This window comes from Lepisosteus platostomus, chromosome 4 (assembly GCF_059453375.1).
Source record: "Lepisosteus platostomus isolate fLepPlt1 chromosome 4, fLepPlt1.hap1, whole genome shotgun sequence".
In the NCBI taxonomy this organism is placed as follows: domain Eukaryota; kingdom Metazoa; phylum Chordata; class Actinopteri; order Semionotiformes; family Lepisosteidae; genus Lepisosteus; species Lepisosteus platostomus.
Window position 1 is genome coordinate 56772555 of NC_142614.1, and position 20932 is coordinate 56793486.

Below are 20932 nucleotides of genomic sequence, written 5' to 3' on the forward strand. Positions count from 1 at the left end.
AAAAAGACAAATATCACCCACTGTGAATTAAATTGAGTGTGTTCAGGAGGCCTTTGTTTTAGGAAATAAATGGCTGAGAGCTTCTAAACGTTTGGTTAGACAAATAAAGCAATGAACTGGTGTCAAAGCGCCATCATTGATCTAACTTTAAAACGAGAGCATTTTATAACTGTGTATAAAGGGCAGCAAAATATAAATGTCGTGAAGGCCTAGTTACAGTACTGTATGTAGTACCTTTCAGAATTATTCATACCTTTTCTATGGTGTCCCACTTTGTGAAACTGCAAAATGATGCACATGCATTTTTCTAAAATGAATATTTTAATGAAAACATGACTGCTCAGACCGAAGACAAGTTACAATAAATGTCACCAAAAAGAAAAGATATAATTGTCACGCCCTCTGCAGCCAGAGGGCGCTCCTTCTCTGTCCTGTCCCTAGTTTCCGGTCTGCTGTCCTTCCTGTCCCTCTCTTTCCCTTGGGCTATATATTTCCGGGTCTTGCACTCTGTCCTCGCTCAGCATTGACGTTCGGATGTCCTGAGACCCGCCTAGCACCAGGGCGCCCCACGTCCGCTCCCTGAGGGCATAGGTTTCTATACGGCATTCCTGAACTCTTTGCACTATGAGCCCGGGCCTTTTTCCCGTCTTGCCGCTACGCATATGGATCTTTTTCCGCTCTCCTGCTCACCATGGTTAGTCCCTTTGGACGTCAGTGACAATAATGAAATATTTTATTAGTATTTGGTAAAATATTTAATTGTTTCTGTAGTTTTTTGGTGAAATTTACTGTAACTTGAAATGTTTTGATTGCATAAGTACTCAGACCCATGAACCTTGTCTTTTTTTGATGGAAGCAATTACAGCCACAAGTTTGTTTTGGGTAAGCAAAAAAAAATGCGTAAACTATTTGCTGCAATTTTTGCCTATCCTTCTTGGAGGATGTGCTCAACTTTTCTCAAGTTGCTTGGAGAGTGCTTACAGACAGTACATTTCACAGATTCTCAGTAGAATTCAAGTAAGGACTCTGACTGGGCCACTCAAGGACATTAACTTTCTTATTCTTAATCTACCGCCAATGAAGGTTTGGCTTTGGGTTTGGACCATTTTGATTTGATTGTGTGGAGAAGGCTGAGTGTATGAAAATATGAATTGCTACTTTAAACTGGAATGATTGTAAGCTTAAAAGCATAAAATGTGCAACTGTACAAGGGCCTGAATACTTTTGCAAGGCACTTAATACTCCTGTGCCCAGTTATGGTTGTGGAAGGCTTTAACCTGGAGCAGTTAAATTATTGCCTGAAATGGACCTATTTAGTATCTTTCAGCAATACTTTGGGTCAGGAAGATATATTGTAAAGAGGCAATGATGTTACCCCCAGGACTAAATTTCTACACCTCTATTACCTATGTACTACCCCTAGAGTATGGTTTTATTTGCCCCAGAGTTTAATAAATAAGTTTGCCAGATGCTCTTTACACTGTAAGCATTTTACATATTTAGATGAGCAAATCGTTTTTTTTTTATCAAGAGCCCTGTGTATTCTACAAATTTCCATTAGTTTAGCAGGAAAAGACTACTTTAAATTTTATTGACATCTAACCCATGTCTACAATGTACACATCTTCTGTCTGCCAGTAGACAAATGCCTCAGGCAACAATTTCAACTAGCTGTTTTTGGATACCTGGATATTTGCTAGTGTGCTGAATTATTATTGTAAACAGATTTGAGTCATTATTTAATGTTAAAGTACTATAAAATACATTAAAGTGTGATATATTATCTTAAGCAGCTGATTACCTAGTTTAGGAAGAAACCTAAAAAGTCAAGGATGATGGTATGATCATTGCATTTGCATGATATTCAATGCTGTGCAGTGAAATTATCAACAGGCCAACACCAGAGATTGGCATTAACTGCCCCAAACTATTATGCTGCTGCCATCAAAACAACATTTTACCTTAACATACCTATCAGCAAACTTCACTTTATTTTATTTTACTTATCTATTTTGTTAACATGTACTCTGCCACTGCCAAATGAGACATGAGAAATGGGATTCTTCAGGAAACATAACTCAAAGTGGTGGTCTTGCCCAAGTTGGTGTGCAAGCTCACACCATTACCTGGTTTACACGACGTCCAGTGATGCGTGGTTGTGTTCGCAGCTGTAGCTGTTGCTGTGTGGAAGAGACTTGTCAGGTGGTCCCTCCAAATCGCATAACTCAGTTACAAGCTTTCTTAAACACAGCTAACCAACTCTGTTTCAGTCATCTCACTCCCAGTCCTTTTCCGCTGCAGATGATCATTTTCATGCGTAAGGTATAGCCTGCAAATTTTAGCTCCCAAGCCAATACCCATCACTGGGTATAAAAGTGCTGCGTAATTTTCATAATCCCTTGTTTTTTGTTAGCAGCTGTATTTTTTTCTGTGCAGAAATGACCCCTCAAGATGTTCCCTCCCAGACTGTTACAAATAAATGCTCGGGTGTGGGTGAACACCAGTGTCAGTAGTATGGTTGGAGTCTGTGTCTTTGCATTGATTCTGCCAGCTATTATTATGCTGGTGAACACCCTTTTGCGTGTGCAAATTCAGAAGAACATTCTATGACATTTGTCAGATCAAAGAAAATATCTTCTACAAATATTTCACAACACTTTTAAGTATATTATAAATCTAACTGGTCAGAATTCCATGTTAAATTTAGTGATGAATTCTGTCTATGGGAAACGGATACAACAAAGAACTTACCTGGCTTTCAAATACTGTCAAAAATACTTTCAAATACACATTTGTGTTATTCTCATATTCTCTAGAAAAGACACTTACTGTAGACACTTACTGTAACACACCTACTGTAAGTAGGACTCCTTTGCAAATAAGGAAATGTCATCAGACTTAAAAAAAAACATACATTTCAGAGAAAGAATACAAATTATTTACATCAAATATGTTATTAGACTAAATCAGTGTGAATATTTGTAAAGAGAACAATTTATTTTTAATGTCTTTTCACAGATACATAGAAATATTCATTTTGACATACAATTTACAAAAAAAAGTTGAAAACGTATATTTACAGCTGTACATATAATAAAACAATCAGTATCAAATTTTTTTAACAATAAAAACTCACCAACATTCAGCACCTTAAAGTCGGTATTCAGTCTTCCTATACAAATATTAATTTCATACATATCACAATAGCCATATACATCACAGATGTATCTATGCACATCACAAAAAAAACATTAATACAGTAATACAAAATGATTCATTCTTTGTTAGGTAGAAAATGAGAATCACTAGTTTGGTGAAATTTAATCTCATTGAAGTATAAAGTAACCTCTTACTTTCAAGCTGTGCTTCTAACTGCACTGCATTGTAAATGGTTGCCAGAAGTAGTAATCTTAAAATTACTCAAAGGCCGCATTGCCACCTAAAAAAATGAGTATTTCTTCTCACTTTAGTAAATCTTTTGCATATGCACATTTCCATGGTCTAGCTTGAATGACTTTTGAAAATTAAAATGCCTTTATTTGAAGATGAACACTTTGAGAAGCTATTTAAAGACATCAAAATGGCTCTAGTAAACACCAATTCCATGTGGGCATTCACAGAGAACAATGCACACCAGAGCAGAAGTGATGCTTAAGAGCTGGAAATCTTTGTAATGTGACACTTGATAAATACTGCTTTCCCACTGACTGAGCTCGAAAAGAACCCAGAAAACCCAGCAAAACTTGGCTTGTAAGCCACTAAGTATAGGAACAAAAAATGGTAAACTGAGATGATTTTTTTAAATGGTTGTAAAAATCTTTGAAAATACCATCTTACAGCATACTTCACTCTTTTTCAGTTTTACCCACAAGTACATTCTTCTCTGTATGAGCAGGAAATCTTGAAATATTTTTTACAACTGTTTAAAATGTAAACATCATAATCTCCAACTTCTTTCAAAATCTGTGCTTACCCTTCTCTTACAACCAGACAAATACAATCACTAACTACTAAAAACTATTCAATATGTTAATGGTTTCTACCATTTATTTAAATTATGTTCACAGAACGGGGTCAGGCCATTACTAAATACAGAAACATTTTCAGTTTAAGGTTCTTAGAACCTTAGAACACTTGCTTAAGAACCAGGTTTGTTTTTCTAATTTCATTGGCAGATTTTAAAAGGAAAAATAATTGTATATCTATACTTTGTGCATGATCTAATTTCAAATGTTCTGTCTTGATTAGCTTTTTTTTCTTTTACATAAAACTGCATTCTGATATTTTAAGAATGACATGAAGGAAAAAGGTCTAATAAAATAAGCAGCATTTCAAGATTTATATCTCTTGAACTGAAAAACAGCTTGCTGTTTAGCAATTACTGTACCTCCCATGTATGCAAATAGAAAAATAATTTAGCCCTGAGGCTGCTAATTAGCACAACAGTACAGTACTAAACTTTTCACACAGTATTTTGATTTTAAATTAAGGTCAGTAATGAAACAGCACGTAAAATCTTTGGTACCAATATTAAGGGCACCTATTCCGATTTAAGTACATCCAAAAATGTTTCTCCACTATATATAAAATCCTTATTGAGCATGACTAAAACTTCCTGACCTGTGACTTCCTCCTAGGTTTTATCACACCAAGCTGTCACAGCTGATAAACTCCTTGACAGGTTTATGGATGTGCATAGCTGTGGTGCATTAAGGAAAGAAAGAGCCTTGTGCAGCTTTGTTTTATCAACTTCCCTTTCAGTGACAAGCCTGCCACACCAATCAATCTCTCAAGAAAAGCTGCTTGGGGCCACGGCTGCAAATCCCTTGCCAGAACAACACATTCAGCTCATCAGAAATTCTCATCTCGCCACCATTCATAACTAGAGGACTTGGTACTGTAACTGGGTGTTGGCAGACAGCATATCTTTTGACCTCTTTCTGAAGATCTGTTGCCATTATTTTACAAAGCTCTGAGCAAACTGACAGCTGCCAAGCTTTCCTTTTTATTTGACAACCAGCTTGTCCGCTACACCTTTGACTCTTTTTAGTTCAATCAGTCCGGAACTTATTTTACTTTTCGAATTCAGAACTTCAAAAATCTCATATGCTTGCTTCTTGTTTCATCATAACTTAGCAGGCAAAATGTTTTCTTACATTCACTGACTGTATTTCCTCAATCATTTCAGTTGTCAGTGCAGGTCCCAGACGTCTTCCTTCTACATAATCATCCCAATTACCAGTTAAAACTCTCTGATCCCATGCCAAAGTGATTATATTCCATCATTGAGGCAAACATAGTCCAAAAAAGATCAAGGCTGTGTGCATTTAGTAGTTGTCAATTTGAGAGCACCTTTGTTGTGCAACATCTTCAATGTTTTAAACTCCAGTGGCATTCTATGTGGACTTGCATTTGAGAAGTATCTGTATTTGAGTTCATCATAATAGTGGTATTTAACTGGTCTTCCTTGAGAATCTTTTGGAAAAGGCCAAAATCCATACAGGTGGATCTCGTCACAAAAGCGTGTGGCCAAGGTGTACATCAGAAGTCCAGTGCTGGGTCGTTTGATATTAATTTTGTTTGTCAGCCAGTACCTGTAACAGAAACAAACAGTAATAAGAAAAAGTACACACTAATCTCTAGAGAAAAAGCTACAGGCAATTGCAGAAGAGGCAGAGTCCCACATACTGTACAAATGTACATTTTTGAAAGCGAGCAGTGGTTTTTTTTTATCAGGTTCTGTTTTTGTCACTTCAAGAAACTAGGATAATAATAATTTTTTACAGTGCCTTTAAAAGCCATCTGAAAACATTTTACAATTATACTGTACATACTACATAGTGATTCATCATATGTTAATTTGCAAATATGCTGCAATTTCTTCGTAAATTTGTTGCTTTGATGATTAAACCACAAGGCAGCATTTGATGCAGAGGACAAATTTAAGAAACTACTTTACACTGCATTGTGAACAAAGAATTTTCATTCATTTTAATACTGTAATGCACAATGCACTTATATTTCCATAGTACTGGGTAAACAGTTATTTATAGTGCAATGCCTTTAATTCTGTATTAGATATTTTGCGTGTATCAACAATCAAAAGCATCAGCAGAAAACCCCCAAAAGACAATAAAAACAATAAAAGTATAGACAAGCTAAAAAATAAATAAATAAGAATTTCTTTCTTATACTACATTAACACATTTCTTGATAACTGTTTTATTTAGTTACTATACGAAGACAAAGAATAAATGTCCCCAAACATTTCTTATAGAAGTGTCTAGACTATTTCTGAGTTCCAGAACCCATTGCCATTGTGAGGATGTTTCATTATTCATTGATTCACTATACGGTGACATATTTTAGAATATCAACTGGCTCTTTTTTAAAGAGCATAACAGTGCAATTAAACAAAATTAAATTAAAAATGACCAAACCAAGAAAACCAGGCAAAACAAAACCAATAAAACCAAAACCAAGAAAACACATAAGAAGATAAAACTGTCACAAAAAAGCCTTCTGACCAACACGATTTCTTTGGGGTGTTTTAAGAGCTTTGGAGAGTTGCCACTAAAGGCCTCTGTCACCCACAGAGAGCAGGCAAACAGCATGAACACACAGTAAACCAGCTGAGCAAAGGTCAAGCGAAGGTGAATAAGCAGATAGCATATTGTCACGTTAATGAGGAGCCAAGCCATGTGGAGCCTTCAGCTTAAGCAGAAGGACCTTAAAGTGAACTGGAAACCTGGCAGGAAGCTAGTGCTGAGGGCTCCAAGACAGGTGATGTGACCAGTTGTGCATGACCTAGTGATGTTTTTAGCTTCCTGGACATAGATTAAAATTTAAAAAAAAGTTATACTAAGAGCCTCCTGCAAGTAGGATGTTACGATAATTATCCTTGAAAAAATATTTTTATTCCATCCTCTAATTTTTCCATTAAAAAACAAAATAGCATAGGATACAGACACGTAATAGTGTCCAAGATGGAACAAATTAAGTCTTTAAAAAAAAAAAGTCTTGGCAATTTTGAAATAACGTACCTTCATTAAAATATTTTAATGAATATTTAAATAAGATCAATTAACTACTATAATTAGTTAGGGGGCAGAGCGGTGGCTCTGTGGCTAAGGATCTACGCCGGTGGCTGGAAGGTTGCCGGTTCAAATCCCGCGGCTGGCAGAGGAATCCTACTCTGTTGGGCCCCCGAGCAAGGCCCTTAACCCCAACTGCTCCTGAGGCACTGTAAATGGCTGACCCATCTATCCCACCTATCACCAATTGTGATTATATTCTCACCATTTAATAAATCATTCCACATGCTAATTATTTTAGCACCTCTTCAGAGTGGCATGTTTCTGTTCATAAAAGTGCATTTCCTTTATGAAGCAAGCAGTGAAATATACAGTTGTGGGCTCTGTCTATAATCATCATCATCATCATCATGACACTCAAAGTGTGTCTTTTTATGAGTCAAAGGTGATTGATGAAACACTAAACCTTTGTCTTTTCTTGCATAATTTGGAGTAAATCCAACCTCCCCACAAAACACATTGTTTAATGTTTCCTGATTCACCATAAACCTCCACTTCTCACAGGATATGCCCTGTCAGACAAAGTTAATGTCTATTGATGCTTTATGTAAATTACTTTGCTTTTTCAACAAGATTCCATCAAATTACAAGCCCCATGTAACTTGATAAACTTCAGAAAAGTAATAGGGAAGTTTAACAGTCCTGGTAATGATTGTTATTTGGTCATGGGTTTTGCCCAAACAAGTGCACAGAATGAAGCAATTGAAGACAGACAATGCAGGTGGAAGAGATCAATAAGCAAAACTAAATTCACTTAGTATACAGTATACTGTACAATTTTAAACTCAGTACAATGGAATAATTTAGGAAGTATAGCATATAAAATTTTCTGGTTGGTGCATGATTGTCATTAACATTATAAAGTGTAAGACTAGAAAATTCACAATATTGCGTAGATTGAAGGGATATTAATCAAAACTAGAAATAAGTGTATTTATGATCAGTGCTCTTACATACAAACAGTATTGGGACAATCTCCAGAACCAGCATAAAGTTCAATATTTAAGATGCCATGAGTTTACAACACAAAACAAACTAAGGAAGGACCTCAGTTTTTAATAATTAAAATTGCACTTCAGATGTATAGATTATGAAAAAAGTGAGCAATATAAAGACTCAAATCATCTTTTCTTCACAGACAAAACAAGGTACGACAGGTTCATTTTAGCTGAGGAATCGGACTGTTCAGCAAGACTGACGCGAGAGAATACACTAAAAACAAAACCCAAAGCATCTCATGTTGCAGTGTTCCTTGGCATAACATTGATCAAAGGACATTTGACCAATGGTCCAACATCTTCTACTGAACAACAGACACTAAATGAACTCCTGCCACCTGATAGGTAACAACAGGAAAGCTACTGTTTGTTTTACTTCTGCCAAATGCCGCAGCCAGACCTGACTATGAATCAGCCACGCTGCTGACAGACAGCTGCTACCAATGCCAAACTAAAGTGACTAACCACCTGCACCAGTCAGTAACACTGCTCATCAGGAATCTCTATTTCAAGGTTCACATTCTTTGAAGAAAGCTGGAAACAAATGATAACAAAATTAATAGTTATCTTTTTATTGTTTTAATTAGGTTTTTCCCACAGGAAATGGGTTTAATTATGCCTATTGACATCAAGAGAAAAACAAGTCTAACACAAGTATGCCAATTCCACTTCATGATGAGCCAGAAAATAATTACTCACAAGTATATCTGTAGGTATATGAGATTAGGAGACAACTATTGAGAACGTGCTTTACTAAATGGTGGTAGCAGGATACAGAAGAACAACAGAACTGATTTCTTCTGAGCGTTAATTGCACTATCTACAGTATTCCCATTACCCCACAGAAACAGAGGACTTATCTGGGGGCAAACCGATAGGAGGGAAACTGCTGCTGTTAAATTTCCACTAAAATAATGTCTAGGTATGCAATTTCCATATTCAAGCCAAAATAGCTCATTGGGCCAGGCCTGCTTTCCTGGGCATTTAGTGAACAAAGACCACATGATTCCCCCAAGGATGGGACAACAGCTAAAGGCAGAGCCTACCTCCTAGGTAGACTGGAGAAATCGGGGTCAAGTACCCAGCTCACAGTATAACAGTACAGCACACCAGTTATGAATCTACAAAGTCTTAGCCACTATGCTACGCTGCCCACATACTGTATACAAAAATGTTGTCATGTCCCATGTCTGCAAGACCATTTTCACACATAAATAGCACATTCATACATAATAGTATACTTGCGTTTGCAGTCAATATGTTGACAGGTGCCGTGCTACAATGGCTGCAATGTGGTTCAGGCTGAAAGATGTACAAAATCCAGTGATCTACAGTACTTCACTTTTCTCATTACAGATGTCACCATTGACTTATTAGAAAATTTTAGTCATCTTCTCAACACTATAAACTACAGCAGGCGTCAGCCAAATTACTTGGCAGGAGATCTAAACGCAGGAGTACTGTTACCATATAATCATACTATGACTTCTATTAAAATTCAAGGAATCAGCTTTTACAATTACCATATAATTCTTCCTCTGTTAGAAAGAACACCATCATTCTGAGTGACTATATTCAATGGCTATTTAATATTTCACATAAGTAAACTGAAACAATTATTCTGCAGAAATAAAAGCTTTTAAGAATTCAATGCCAATATTACAAGCAAAGATTCTAATTTTACTCAATTTAGTATGTTTTCTACTCAATGCCCAATCTCTTATCAGTGTATCTGGGTACTACAAAAAGTTTCTCTAGAAATACTTGGACCATGGAACAATTTATCTAGCTGTGTCAGTATTGTATGTACAGTAACTAGTTAAAGAGTTGCAAGTGGAACACAGTGATAGTAAAGATACAAACACATTCCTCATGCAAAACTATGTAGTGCATGTGCGTACAGCGAACAGCCTATAGCAGATAATCAAGAGTAATAAGCTTATAAGGGAGATCAGACAAATGGGCATGAGTGAGCTATAAACACTGAAAACACAAGATGACAGAAAGAGCAAGACCAAGAGCAAGAAAGAAGCAGCTTTTTAGAGGAATACATCTTATCACTAAGTGTTAGTTGCTAAGATGTCTATGAATTACAAGAGTACTGGAAGGTGGAGACTGGGTATTCTTTAAATTGGAGGGAGTTGAAGCGGGGTCAGCTTGTCTGTAGACGGAGGGAGTATGTACCTCAGTAGTAATTCCACTGTAAGTGGGAGGTACTTTAGCTGTCTGCCTAACGCTCGGAGCCCACAAGCGACAAGGGCTAGGGATACTGCAGTGTGCAAGTCCTCAGAGAACTAGAGGTAGTTGGAGAAGGAACACTCTGGCATTCAATTACAAATGTGCATAGCCTGGTGTCCAGCAGGCACTGGTATCACTCCACTCCAGTAGTATGTTAGCTAGGAGTGAGGTACACCGAGAAGTGAAATTGGTTTAGTTCACCGAGGGGTGGCGTAACTTATTGATCACTGAGCCTGGGAATGTGCGAGCGAAGGGCTTGGAGATCCTATAATGTGTTAACACTTGCGTGGAGCGAGATGAGTGACCAAATCTTCAGGGGTAGTAGCTGCAAGTGCACAATTAGCGTACTACTTTTGGCAGAGAATACACCTTGCGCCATCAGGCCGGTTCTTGCCTCTAATGTAATTCCCCAAGGTTAGGGGAGGCTGGTCTTGTAGTGTGCATGTTCTGGGAAAGATTTAGAGACAATAGGAATAGTGTCACCACCAGAGTGGTACAGCAACAGACTTTCTGGAATAAAAACCCAGTGGCAGGCCACAGAATTGCCACAGTCCTGCAAAACGTTGGATCAAACAGCAGCAAACCTCTGGACAGTAGCACGAAAAAAATAGCTGTAGCTCACAAACAAGTTGCAACAAGTTGCAATAGTTTTGACATCAACAATCAACAAAATCTGACTAAATCTCCATATAGTGTATCCTTGACATACATAGGACTAAAAATTGAAAAAAGGACATTTTATTTATTAGAAAAGGTGAATCTTTGAATATTTTTCTATTATAGCTACACAATGTCAGAATGTTCACTTATCTGTATACAGTAACTGATTTATCAGTTTTTGTTAGGGCCAAAGGACATTGTTAACATAGCTGATGTCTTCTCTCAGGAGATTAAAATAGGCTCTTGAATAGACTGGAGTTGAGTGACATTGTGTTTTGCCCTTTAATTTGAATATGCAATCCAATCACAAGAATAAAATCATACCAGAGAATTGGCTCTGAAGGACTTCTCTTTAAGCATCTTGACATGATTGCTTGCTCATAATAAAACCTAAAATGTTCCAGAATGTAATTCTTTAATAATTCAATTAATCAATCTTTCCAATTTAAAAGAATAACCTAAAAAATTGAAATATTTCATTTGAACTGTATTCTAATAATATAGTTATTATGCAGGCCTACCCTTCTACTTTTTCCCAATAAATAATGCTGAAAACAAGAGGAGGTTAGCATGCTTTTAATGTTAGAATTCTTAAACAAAGTCATGTCAACTGTATTACACATCATTGCTCACAGGACAATATTTCTTTCCAAAGAAAACATCAGGAAATGACTTAATAGAATTGTGTAATTAATATGGAAGCACCGAAAACCTGATTTTAATGTATTTGCAAAACCCCCTGTAAACACAAATACAAGCTGTAAATCACAAGTTGTAGATATGCATATTTCTGCAGAAGGTCTTACCTACTAATGTCCATTTCTTACTTTTCCAGAAGGGGGCTGAACTGTTCACAGAAAATATTTTTTGAGAAAAAAAAGACATATGCAGTAATGTCTAAAATGAAGGTCCACACAGCGTCTTAATCATGAATATTGATAAATACATACGCAAATGTACTATAAAGTGCAGTTTTAGTAAAGCCAAAAACAGCACAGAAAGTTTGCCACAATTTCTTCATTGCAAATCTAGCACAAGTATATAATGAATTTAATTACTGGCTTGTGAATCTGTTCACAATAAGAAAGAACCTGACTTGTTTTATGAGTAGAATTGAGCAACTGTGCAGCTAACCTATTAGCGCAGACAATGATTCGTTTCAGTTAATGGCAGCTGTCTAGACAGCCACCCATGAATTGTCCAGCAGAAATTAGGACCATTAAATCGTTCTGACCAATACCTTTTTGATTCTGTGAATAGATCAACATCTTTAGTATGCCATTGAGTGATTAGTACTCAGTGACCTTAATAGCACTCTCATCTGCACTGCAGGGCACAGCTGCTATCGACAGAAGACATAGTTCCTCCCTGCAGCTCACATTATTCCACTTGTCAGATAGGCCGAACTGAAGGCTTGTGTCTGGATACATAATCCCTTGATTTCATGATCACATTCACACTTATCATATTCATCTTAGAGAAATCTATGTTCTAATACTTTACATTTAAGTGGCAAGCAGTTCTGAGATTATGTTGCATTGCAGGTGTTGAGCAGCCCACTTGAGTATTTGGGCATTTCCAGCCATGACTTAAAAACTGTCTAAAATAAAAACAAATTCATTTAACTGACTTACTAATAAAGTTGGAGGTAGAGCTGTCACAATGCAGCCACATCTTATTTAGAAAAACCTTTAGAATTACAATGCTTACAATGAGTTTAATGTGGTTTTTATTATAATACCTGAAGATATACATGATCGATTCATATGGTATCAACAGTGCCTTGACAACTTTTTATTAAATATTGCCAAGGGATATTATATTGACATGAATTTTAGATGAGACATTCTATACAAATCACATCAGATTTGAGAGAGCATGGGTATTTTAATTTATCTTTTACTGCACATTAACGCTATTTCTCTGAAGAGAAATTTACTTGGAAAAATGGCAGTGTTCTCTAAGGTGAAAAGGGAAAATTGACATTTTTCATTGATGGATGCCTTGAGGTAACAAACACAAAATTGAGTTTGGAAAAAGAGATTTGTTGACAAAGAGAGAGAAAAGCTTACTGTACATTTCCTAACAGATTATATGATGATACCCATTGCTTTTTATTACTCTCAGGAGATGTTAAACACTTCCGATATAAAGCTGAGTAAAATGATCTGCCTGATCGAAAGCAATGAAACTGTATACTAACAATGCTGATCCAAGGAGAGTGACGCTTCCTTGTTATACAGTATACACACAACACAGGATTCCTTAATGCACCATGAAACAAAGAATGAGCTACAAATTGGAGTAGAACAGCCCATGGCAGATAGGTATAAGAGCAGGACAGCTATTTCCACAACCGGAAAGCCTTGTCATTAATACTAACGAAGCAAAATAAACTCAGACATCTGAAATAATTCAAGCTTCCTCAACTTATCATGAAGGAAAATGCACCAAATAATATAAAATTAGTCCACCCCAACAATTACACGAAGCTCTGAGGAGATATGAAGAAAAAACACACAAAAGACAGCAATATCCACAACAATCAGATGAATATTATAATAAAAAAGAAGATATTTTCTAATGTCCCTGTATATGTCCATGTATACAATTTCAGTCCATATGCCCTGGTGAGAACTGAGATAAGTTCCGTTCATATGAAAGCTATTTCTGAAAAAAAAAACTATAAAATATGTAAATATTATGGGTGTCTTTCAATAACTCCTTTAGTCATGAGAATCTTGGAAAGTGTCCTTAACCAAATAAACCTGTACAAGCTAATTTAATTTTGTTCATATTTTTTCAACTGAAAAGCAAAAAATACAATTCCCCCGTTTTAAAAAATAGAAAACTTAAAAAGTAATTTATTTTTTCAATCTTTTAACAACCATGAAATGATGAACCCTCCAAAATTCTGCTCAGATGTTCACCCTTCACACAAGACAAAAGGTTGGGGGCTGGGGGACATTTATAAAAGCTATGTTACAGTTCATTTAAGAAAAGGTTCGAAGGCTATATTTGTTCCACTATGGGGGAAAAAAATGATTAATGATCACAACTGAAGAATAACATTTTTTGTATTTTAGTACTGATTGTACTAGATAGCTCCTTATGTACCTAATCTAAACTCTTACAACAAATTTTTGATATAGACAATCACAGATTAAAAACAGGTTTTCAATCTCAATTACAAGCCTGTCCTAGATCATGAATTAAACTAAAAGGTAGGGTTGTCCTTATAGTCATTACCAGGAACGATCCAAATTTAATTTACATTCAGAACAGCTATTTTGGGTTATACGTATTGGTACTTTGTAAAATAATTATCTTCTAGTTGTAACACCTTTCTGATTTTAAGAACTTCTAAAAGAATTGTAACGGTAAAAACAGATTTAGAAAAAAAAGATTACAGGGCTGCTCCAAAGAACATTATCTTGAACTGGTTGGAAGGGATTGCATGTACTGATGAAATCCCAGAGCAATGCGGTCTGGAGATTAGTGCTCTCGGTAGGATCTTCCCTGGTGGAATGCCATGAGATGAGGTCCCAGATGAAAAAAAAGATCCTCCTCAAGAATCTCATGATGGTTCAGACCGAGACTCCAAGAACCTCACAGAGAACATGTATAATGGGATTCCCTGCTGAAGCCAGGCCGTGAAGTGTAAACTTACTGCGGCATGGCTCACCCTGAAAAATCTGTGTGGTCCACATACGTTGTCAGCATGGCAACACGAGTGACAGACAACAACGGACAAGACCTTGGCAAAGGAGAAAGGCTATTCAGACATGGAACGTCACTGCTCTGGTAAGAAAGAGGCTGAAGCTAAAAGGGTGTCAACTAAATATAGCGGGTTTCATCTGCACTAATAGTATTTGTTCTGGAACCAAACTTTACAATTGAGTGTGGTCTTTCTACTCTGGTGTCCCCCCAAGAGATAAAATTGTAAACATAGAGCTTTGTCACAGCTCCCACTTCACATTGCCGACCAGTACAGTGCACACAACACTGTCAAAGGCAGAACAAACTGAGAGGTGATGTGTTCATGCTCCTCCTTGCTGCCTCTCATGAACAAGAAGAGTCTACTCCACAGACTCCACAACAATATACAATGGTGAAATAAAATATCATCACAGGGTCAGCAAAGGGCAATTTGGTTTAATATTCTTATAGTACATAAAGTCTTGATTAATCTTCTCGGGAAATACTCAGCCTGGTATACTGTAACTAGCAGGGGAAATCCAAGCAGAAACTATGAACACTGAGTGATTGGGTTCATGACATGATGCATAATAAGATAAATTGAGGAACAAAAAATGCAATTGTATAAACTCCCTATAATCTGGAAAATTTCTTGTGTATTTCATTTCTTTTTTTTTCAGTCTCAAAAAATTCCCTTAATTACGTGCTACCATCTAATCTTTAACATTCAAACCTTTAATAATACGCAGGGATTTTCAAATGAAGGTTCAACGTGATAAATCTAAATCCTGAAATTAAAGCTGCCTAAAGTTTACTTTTGTAAAATAATGAAGATAGAATTTAACAGATTCCTCATTTGAACTTAGTTACTAAATTGCAATTCATAAATACAATTTTCAATTCAAAATTCAGAGTTGGCAATGGTAACTACTAAATTATAATCAAACTCAATTTGAATTTTCTTATGATTTCACCTAGTCGAATTAATTTAAAATAAAAATATTTTAATTTTAATTTAGTTTTGAAATGGGAAGTCATTCTAGGTCATTCTAGGCCACATTTACCTTGCAATCGCTTCATCCCACAGTACACGAGTGGTGTATTTAATATATTAGAGCCTACAGCGCCATGAAACCTAGCATTCTGAAGTATAATTCAATAATCCACTTTTACATGACTTCAGAAAAATGCACTACTACTCTGTAAAATGCAACCCCAGACATGGCCCTTAAACCAAGTCATAAAGTGCATATAGTAAAAAATGAATGAGAAGGTAACCAGGACTAAGTTTCATAAACATCAGCTGCCTTAAGAATTTATCTTATACTTAAATGATTATACTTAAATTTCTCAACCCAAAATAAGTCATTTTCAGGGCAATGTAGAAAAACTATTAAATTCTCATTAAAGGATAAAGGATTGTACTTTGTTTGACCATGGTGTTTATGATATTTATGTGGGTTTCATGTAGCCCACATACTGTATGACACTGCAGAAATATCCATAATGCTTTATGACTATTGTTTCAAGAGATCTAAGTGAAAAGTAAATGTTTAAAAACAAAGCACATATTACACGGTGATCTTATGGTTAGCATGGAGTTCTGGGTACTTATAAATCAATTATGTTGTTAGGAAGAATGATAAAGAATAAAGAATGGTAAACCCAGGATTATATATGTGATTACATCTAGAGTAGCCTCTACTAGGATATTTTAAAAGCATTAACCAGGTTACATAAAGCTATTTACAAACAAATGATTGCCATGAGAATTTTTGTAAAACTCCTTTATTAAATTGAAATGAACATTTTATTTCTGGAATCTTCAGAGCTTTTCATATTTTTACTTCTTTACACAATATTCTGCTGGACAGACTGATTTAAAATAAAAACAAAGAAAAGGTTATAATGCTAGTTTCAATAGCTTTAGGTTATCACTGGTACTGAGCAGTGCATGGGCAATTTGAGATACAGATCTGGAATCAAACAAATTGGCTGACAGAGTGATTATCCAGATGTTATAAACACCAGTCTGTGAATATAAATTGCAAGCAGTTACTTAAGCTGAATCTCAGGTGTAATGAGCTGTCTTAAATGGTGTCTTAAAAAAATGTAACAGCCGCAAGCACAAAACTATATCCATCTCCTAGCCACCTGGACTTCTGTAAAATATTTAAATTAGGTGATCTTCATATAGAATCTTACTAGAAGAAAATCTTGCAGAATGAATGGTAGATGGATTAATGACACCCACTGCATATGCAATAGGTCTGAAAATGAGAAAGTGAATCCTTTAGGTTTCTTAACAAAAAAAAATAATGCTGAATTCTCCTATGTGTTAAATTGAGTATCACAGACACCTATTTTAAAAAAAAGGCTAAATACATAAGTGTATGTACTGGAACTGCTTTATACACCTACTGTACCTCATTTGCAATTAAAATATAATAATTTGTTATTTTTTTAACCTCATCAGAGATATTTTGATTTACAGTCTGTTTTACTATCGGTTCATTTTTTTGTTACTTCCTGGTATCTACATTCCTTCTCTATAATAGTGCTCCCCTGACAACCTTGTAGTACGAAAACAAAATGGGTCTTCATACAGGCATATTTTCACTCTTTAAAATGTATCACTCAACTGAGTATGTAAATCTTTCAGCTTTCCTAGGAAATACCTTCCTACTTCAAACAGCAGGCAGGTAAACGGCACTCTGCTAGCACCCACAACTAATGTTCACTTTCTTGCGGAATAGGATTTGATTCATGGGTCAGGCATGCTAGAAAAGAAAATAAATGTCATTGTTACTTTGCTTTTATTCAATTCAATTTGTACATAAGGTGTAAAGTCACAGGAGTTCATTTATGGAAAATTGTTATTTATGTACAAAGCATCAAAATCTTATTTATTACTGCAAACAATTCACAGTTATTACTGTATCTGGAAAATCTTTCTGTAGCAGGTGAAATGACATTTTAATGAACAGACATGACATTAACATTTGTCATCAATAGGAGGGCCATTGTGAAAGAAATAAGCGAACAGCATGTGTGGCCAACACTGGAATCAATACAAGCTGTACATCTGTGACACAAGCCCAGTACCACATTGATGCTGTCTTGTAAGATTCTGTGCCATTCCTCTCATGGTACGCGGACAAGCACTGTCCTAGATGCCACACATCATCCTACCTAATAACACAAAAGCTCAAAGGGGCTCATGTCTGGTAAGTAGGGCATAGATTGTCATCTCACAATAAAGCTGTTAGTACATGAGTAGCATTTGGATGTACACTGCACTGCTGGAATGCTGTTACGTCAGGATGAGTCTGCAAGAAGGACAATGAAATCTCAGGAGTTTTTTCATTTTGCTCCACACTGTCATGTTGCAACCAACTGCTTTTAGGCCCTAGATAGACCCTACTTTTAGGTTAGCTGGCTGCAGGGATCTGAGCACATAAAAACCCATTGCATTTATTGTTTAGTAGCTCTTACATCAAAGACTCAATAGAAGCCCCTTCTCTACTACTACACTCTACAACAGTGTCCCTCAAACTGCTTTGTAACATCTAGCCATCCCTAACACACTGATGACAACAATTCCCTGCGAGAATGCAAACTTGTACCCCCCAAATCAATTATTATATTGAAGGGGAACTCCAGCGCTATATTTATATTTCGGGATTAGAATGAATCGACATCGATGATTGCATTTCAAACCACAATAACAGTAAAACGTACACTTGTAAAATATTCTGCAATTCAGAACGATGCAACAAAACTTCCAGTGAGGTGTAGCAACCCTATTACATTGTAAAGAAGGAGGCTTGTGGATATAAAAATATTGCTCTTGATTTTGAGGCAGTTTTGCCAACAAATACTACTTGTTAACTCTGCTTACATCGTGTTGTAACATTTCTGTAGTGAAACGTCTGCTGCACAACCTGTACTTATTTGTTTGTATATCGCATTACATTAGTAACTACAGTGACTAGTGAGCAGGAAGGAGGCACTTCACTTCGCAATTTGTGGGAAATCTAGTTCTCGCTCCTGGCGAGACCAGGGGTTTGTGACACCGTGTTGACCTACAGTACAGTACTTTCACAAAGTTCATGATATTGTGTTTAATTTGAAATTAAACTGCAGTTCCCCTTTAACAGATACCCAGAGAACCTATTTACAAGTGATAAAGGCCTGATGTAGTTTCTACTTGCAGGTCAAATGTTGTGACGACTCCATCAAAGCCTTGCAAAAAGAGAAAATGTAGATGCAGCTAGCTGTCCAGTTTAGTAGAGAATGAAAGGAACCTTTACCCTTTAAGATATAAACTTTACGATTACAATATACAGTGCAGTAATTAAATTAGAGTAACCTTTAAACAAGTGCATAAAAAATGTACATTTTTTAGCCTACACTGTACTGTTCAGTTATTGAACAAAATAAAACACACAGCAAAAAACGCGCGTTCTCCCCTGACATGATTGTAATACAGTTGTTATCCCACATGCACCAAAAATTGACAAACCTGAAGTGTCCAGAGTCCTGGTGGAAATTGGATTACTTGAAGTGGTAAACGTGCAATGATGCCACAGCTAAGTGAAAGAGAGAGCTAATAATCTCTGGGTGTATTACCAGAAGAATCATTACAAATTGAAGCATCTAGGGCACTAACCCATTCACTCACCATCATTAGACTAGGTTGCCTCACTACTTGCTTTTTACACATGTAACAAACGCTCCTTACCTAAAACCTTTATTATCGGACCCACATTTGTGCAAGACGAGTCTTGTGTAACCCATGGAGAAGGTGTATAGTGTATTTTTCTAAAAAGAAGTGAAAAGTTTCTTCTGATTATTATTACTGACTACCTCCGCATATGTGGTGATTAAATGCACCGTTTCATTGCTGGAAGGTTCTTTTCTCACTCCCCCTTTCATTTGCATCATCAGTGATGCTACTGGGGAGACCCACAGTGTCTATTGAGCATAGCAGACCTCCAGTGCTCTGACCTGAACTCTCACTACTGAGTTTACACAAGTCACATGATTTTCATTGTCAGCAAATACAACACGTTATTTTCACCCCTTAATATTAATTATGTGAAGGTTTTATTGTGCTTAAGTATGAGATTATAAGAAGATGTAAAATGCCTGAACTAAGCATTAAGCATTCACTTCCACATTTTGGACGTATCTTTACCTCCTGTATGCAAGATGAAAACATCTGTGATGCATTAAGGAACATGCAGGTCTGCTCTTGCAAAGTCAACATAAACATAGAAAGGAAGTATGCAGATCTGACAGCTTTAAGCAAACATGCAGTGATGCTACAGCTGAGTGAAAGAGCTAACAAGCTCTGCATGTATTAATGGCAGAATCATTACAAACTGGAGCAGCAAGTGCACTAAGAACTCATTTACCCACCACCATTAAACTCCAGATGTGCTACCAAATAGAAGCAGCCTTGACTGATTCAGACCAAATAAACTGTGACCCAATGGCAAGATCATCAATTTCAACAGAAACACCAGAGGGAAGGTTCCTCAGTTATGACCGTGAAAGACAGTATCACAGAAAACCAACAAAATCAGACAAAAGTAATAAGTCAAGCCTACAATGTTAATGCCATTACTCTCATGTCATCAGGTCGCAAAACAGCACTTTTAAATTACGAACCCACCTACATACTGACAAGTGTGGTGTTTTTTTCCAATGAATTACATTTTGTTGTTTTATTTACTAAAGGCTACAGATGTACAAACAAAATCACACATTTTTGCTGAGGTTTGTTTAAGGGAATAATTTTCTTTTGTTGAGATTAGTGGGTCAGAGGCAGAAGGGCATTAATGGAAGTCAAGATTTGGATTGATGTTGTACAGTATTACACTGGAACTTTGAGACTTTGTAATTTAGTTGTTGTTGGATCCAGTTCAGTGTAATTACTTTATTTTGAGCAATAACTTGCTAAAATATAATGGAGCTGTATTACTGTGGTCCACGGCCAACTAAATCTACCAGGTAGTTTGCATGCTTTTGTTCAATTTAATGCTGAACATACCACATTATTGAACAGTGGGGTGTTTTACTAGATGCACATTACACAAAGGATATTCTTATCAGAAACATGTTCACAATGGATTATGTGATATCACAGCCAAAATACACAAAATTACATTAATTTAATTCCAATTAACATTTACCTTGAAAATGAGGCTTTATGTTTAAAGTGCTCCAGTATATTTA

General features: G+C 36.3%; 1 protein-coding gene across 1 annotated transcript in view; it reads right to left on the reverse strand.

The window, feature by feature from the left end:
- Window positions 1-2976: 2976 nt before the first annotated feature.
- The window catches only part of st8sia4 (ST8 alpha-N-acetyl-neuraminide alpha-2,8-sialyltransferase 4), a 62490-nt gene continuing 44534 nt past the window's right edge, over window positions 2977-20932 (reverse strand). Inside the window, exon 5 of the mRNA XM_088629959.1 lies at window positions 2977-5594. Within this exon, the coding sequence (XP_088486085.1) occupies window positions 5312-5594 (283 nt within the window). The 3' untranslated portion in view covers window positions 2977-5311. The remainder of the gene's footprint in view (window positions 5595-20932) is intronic.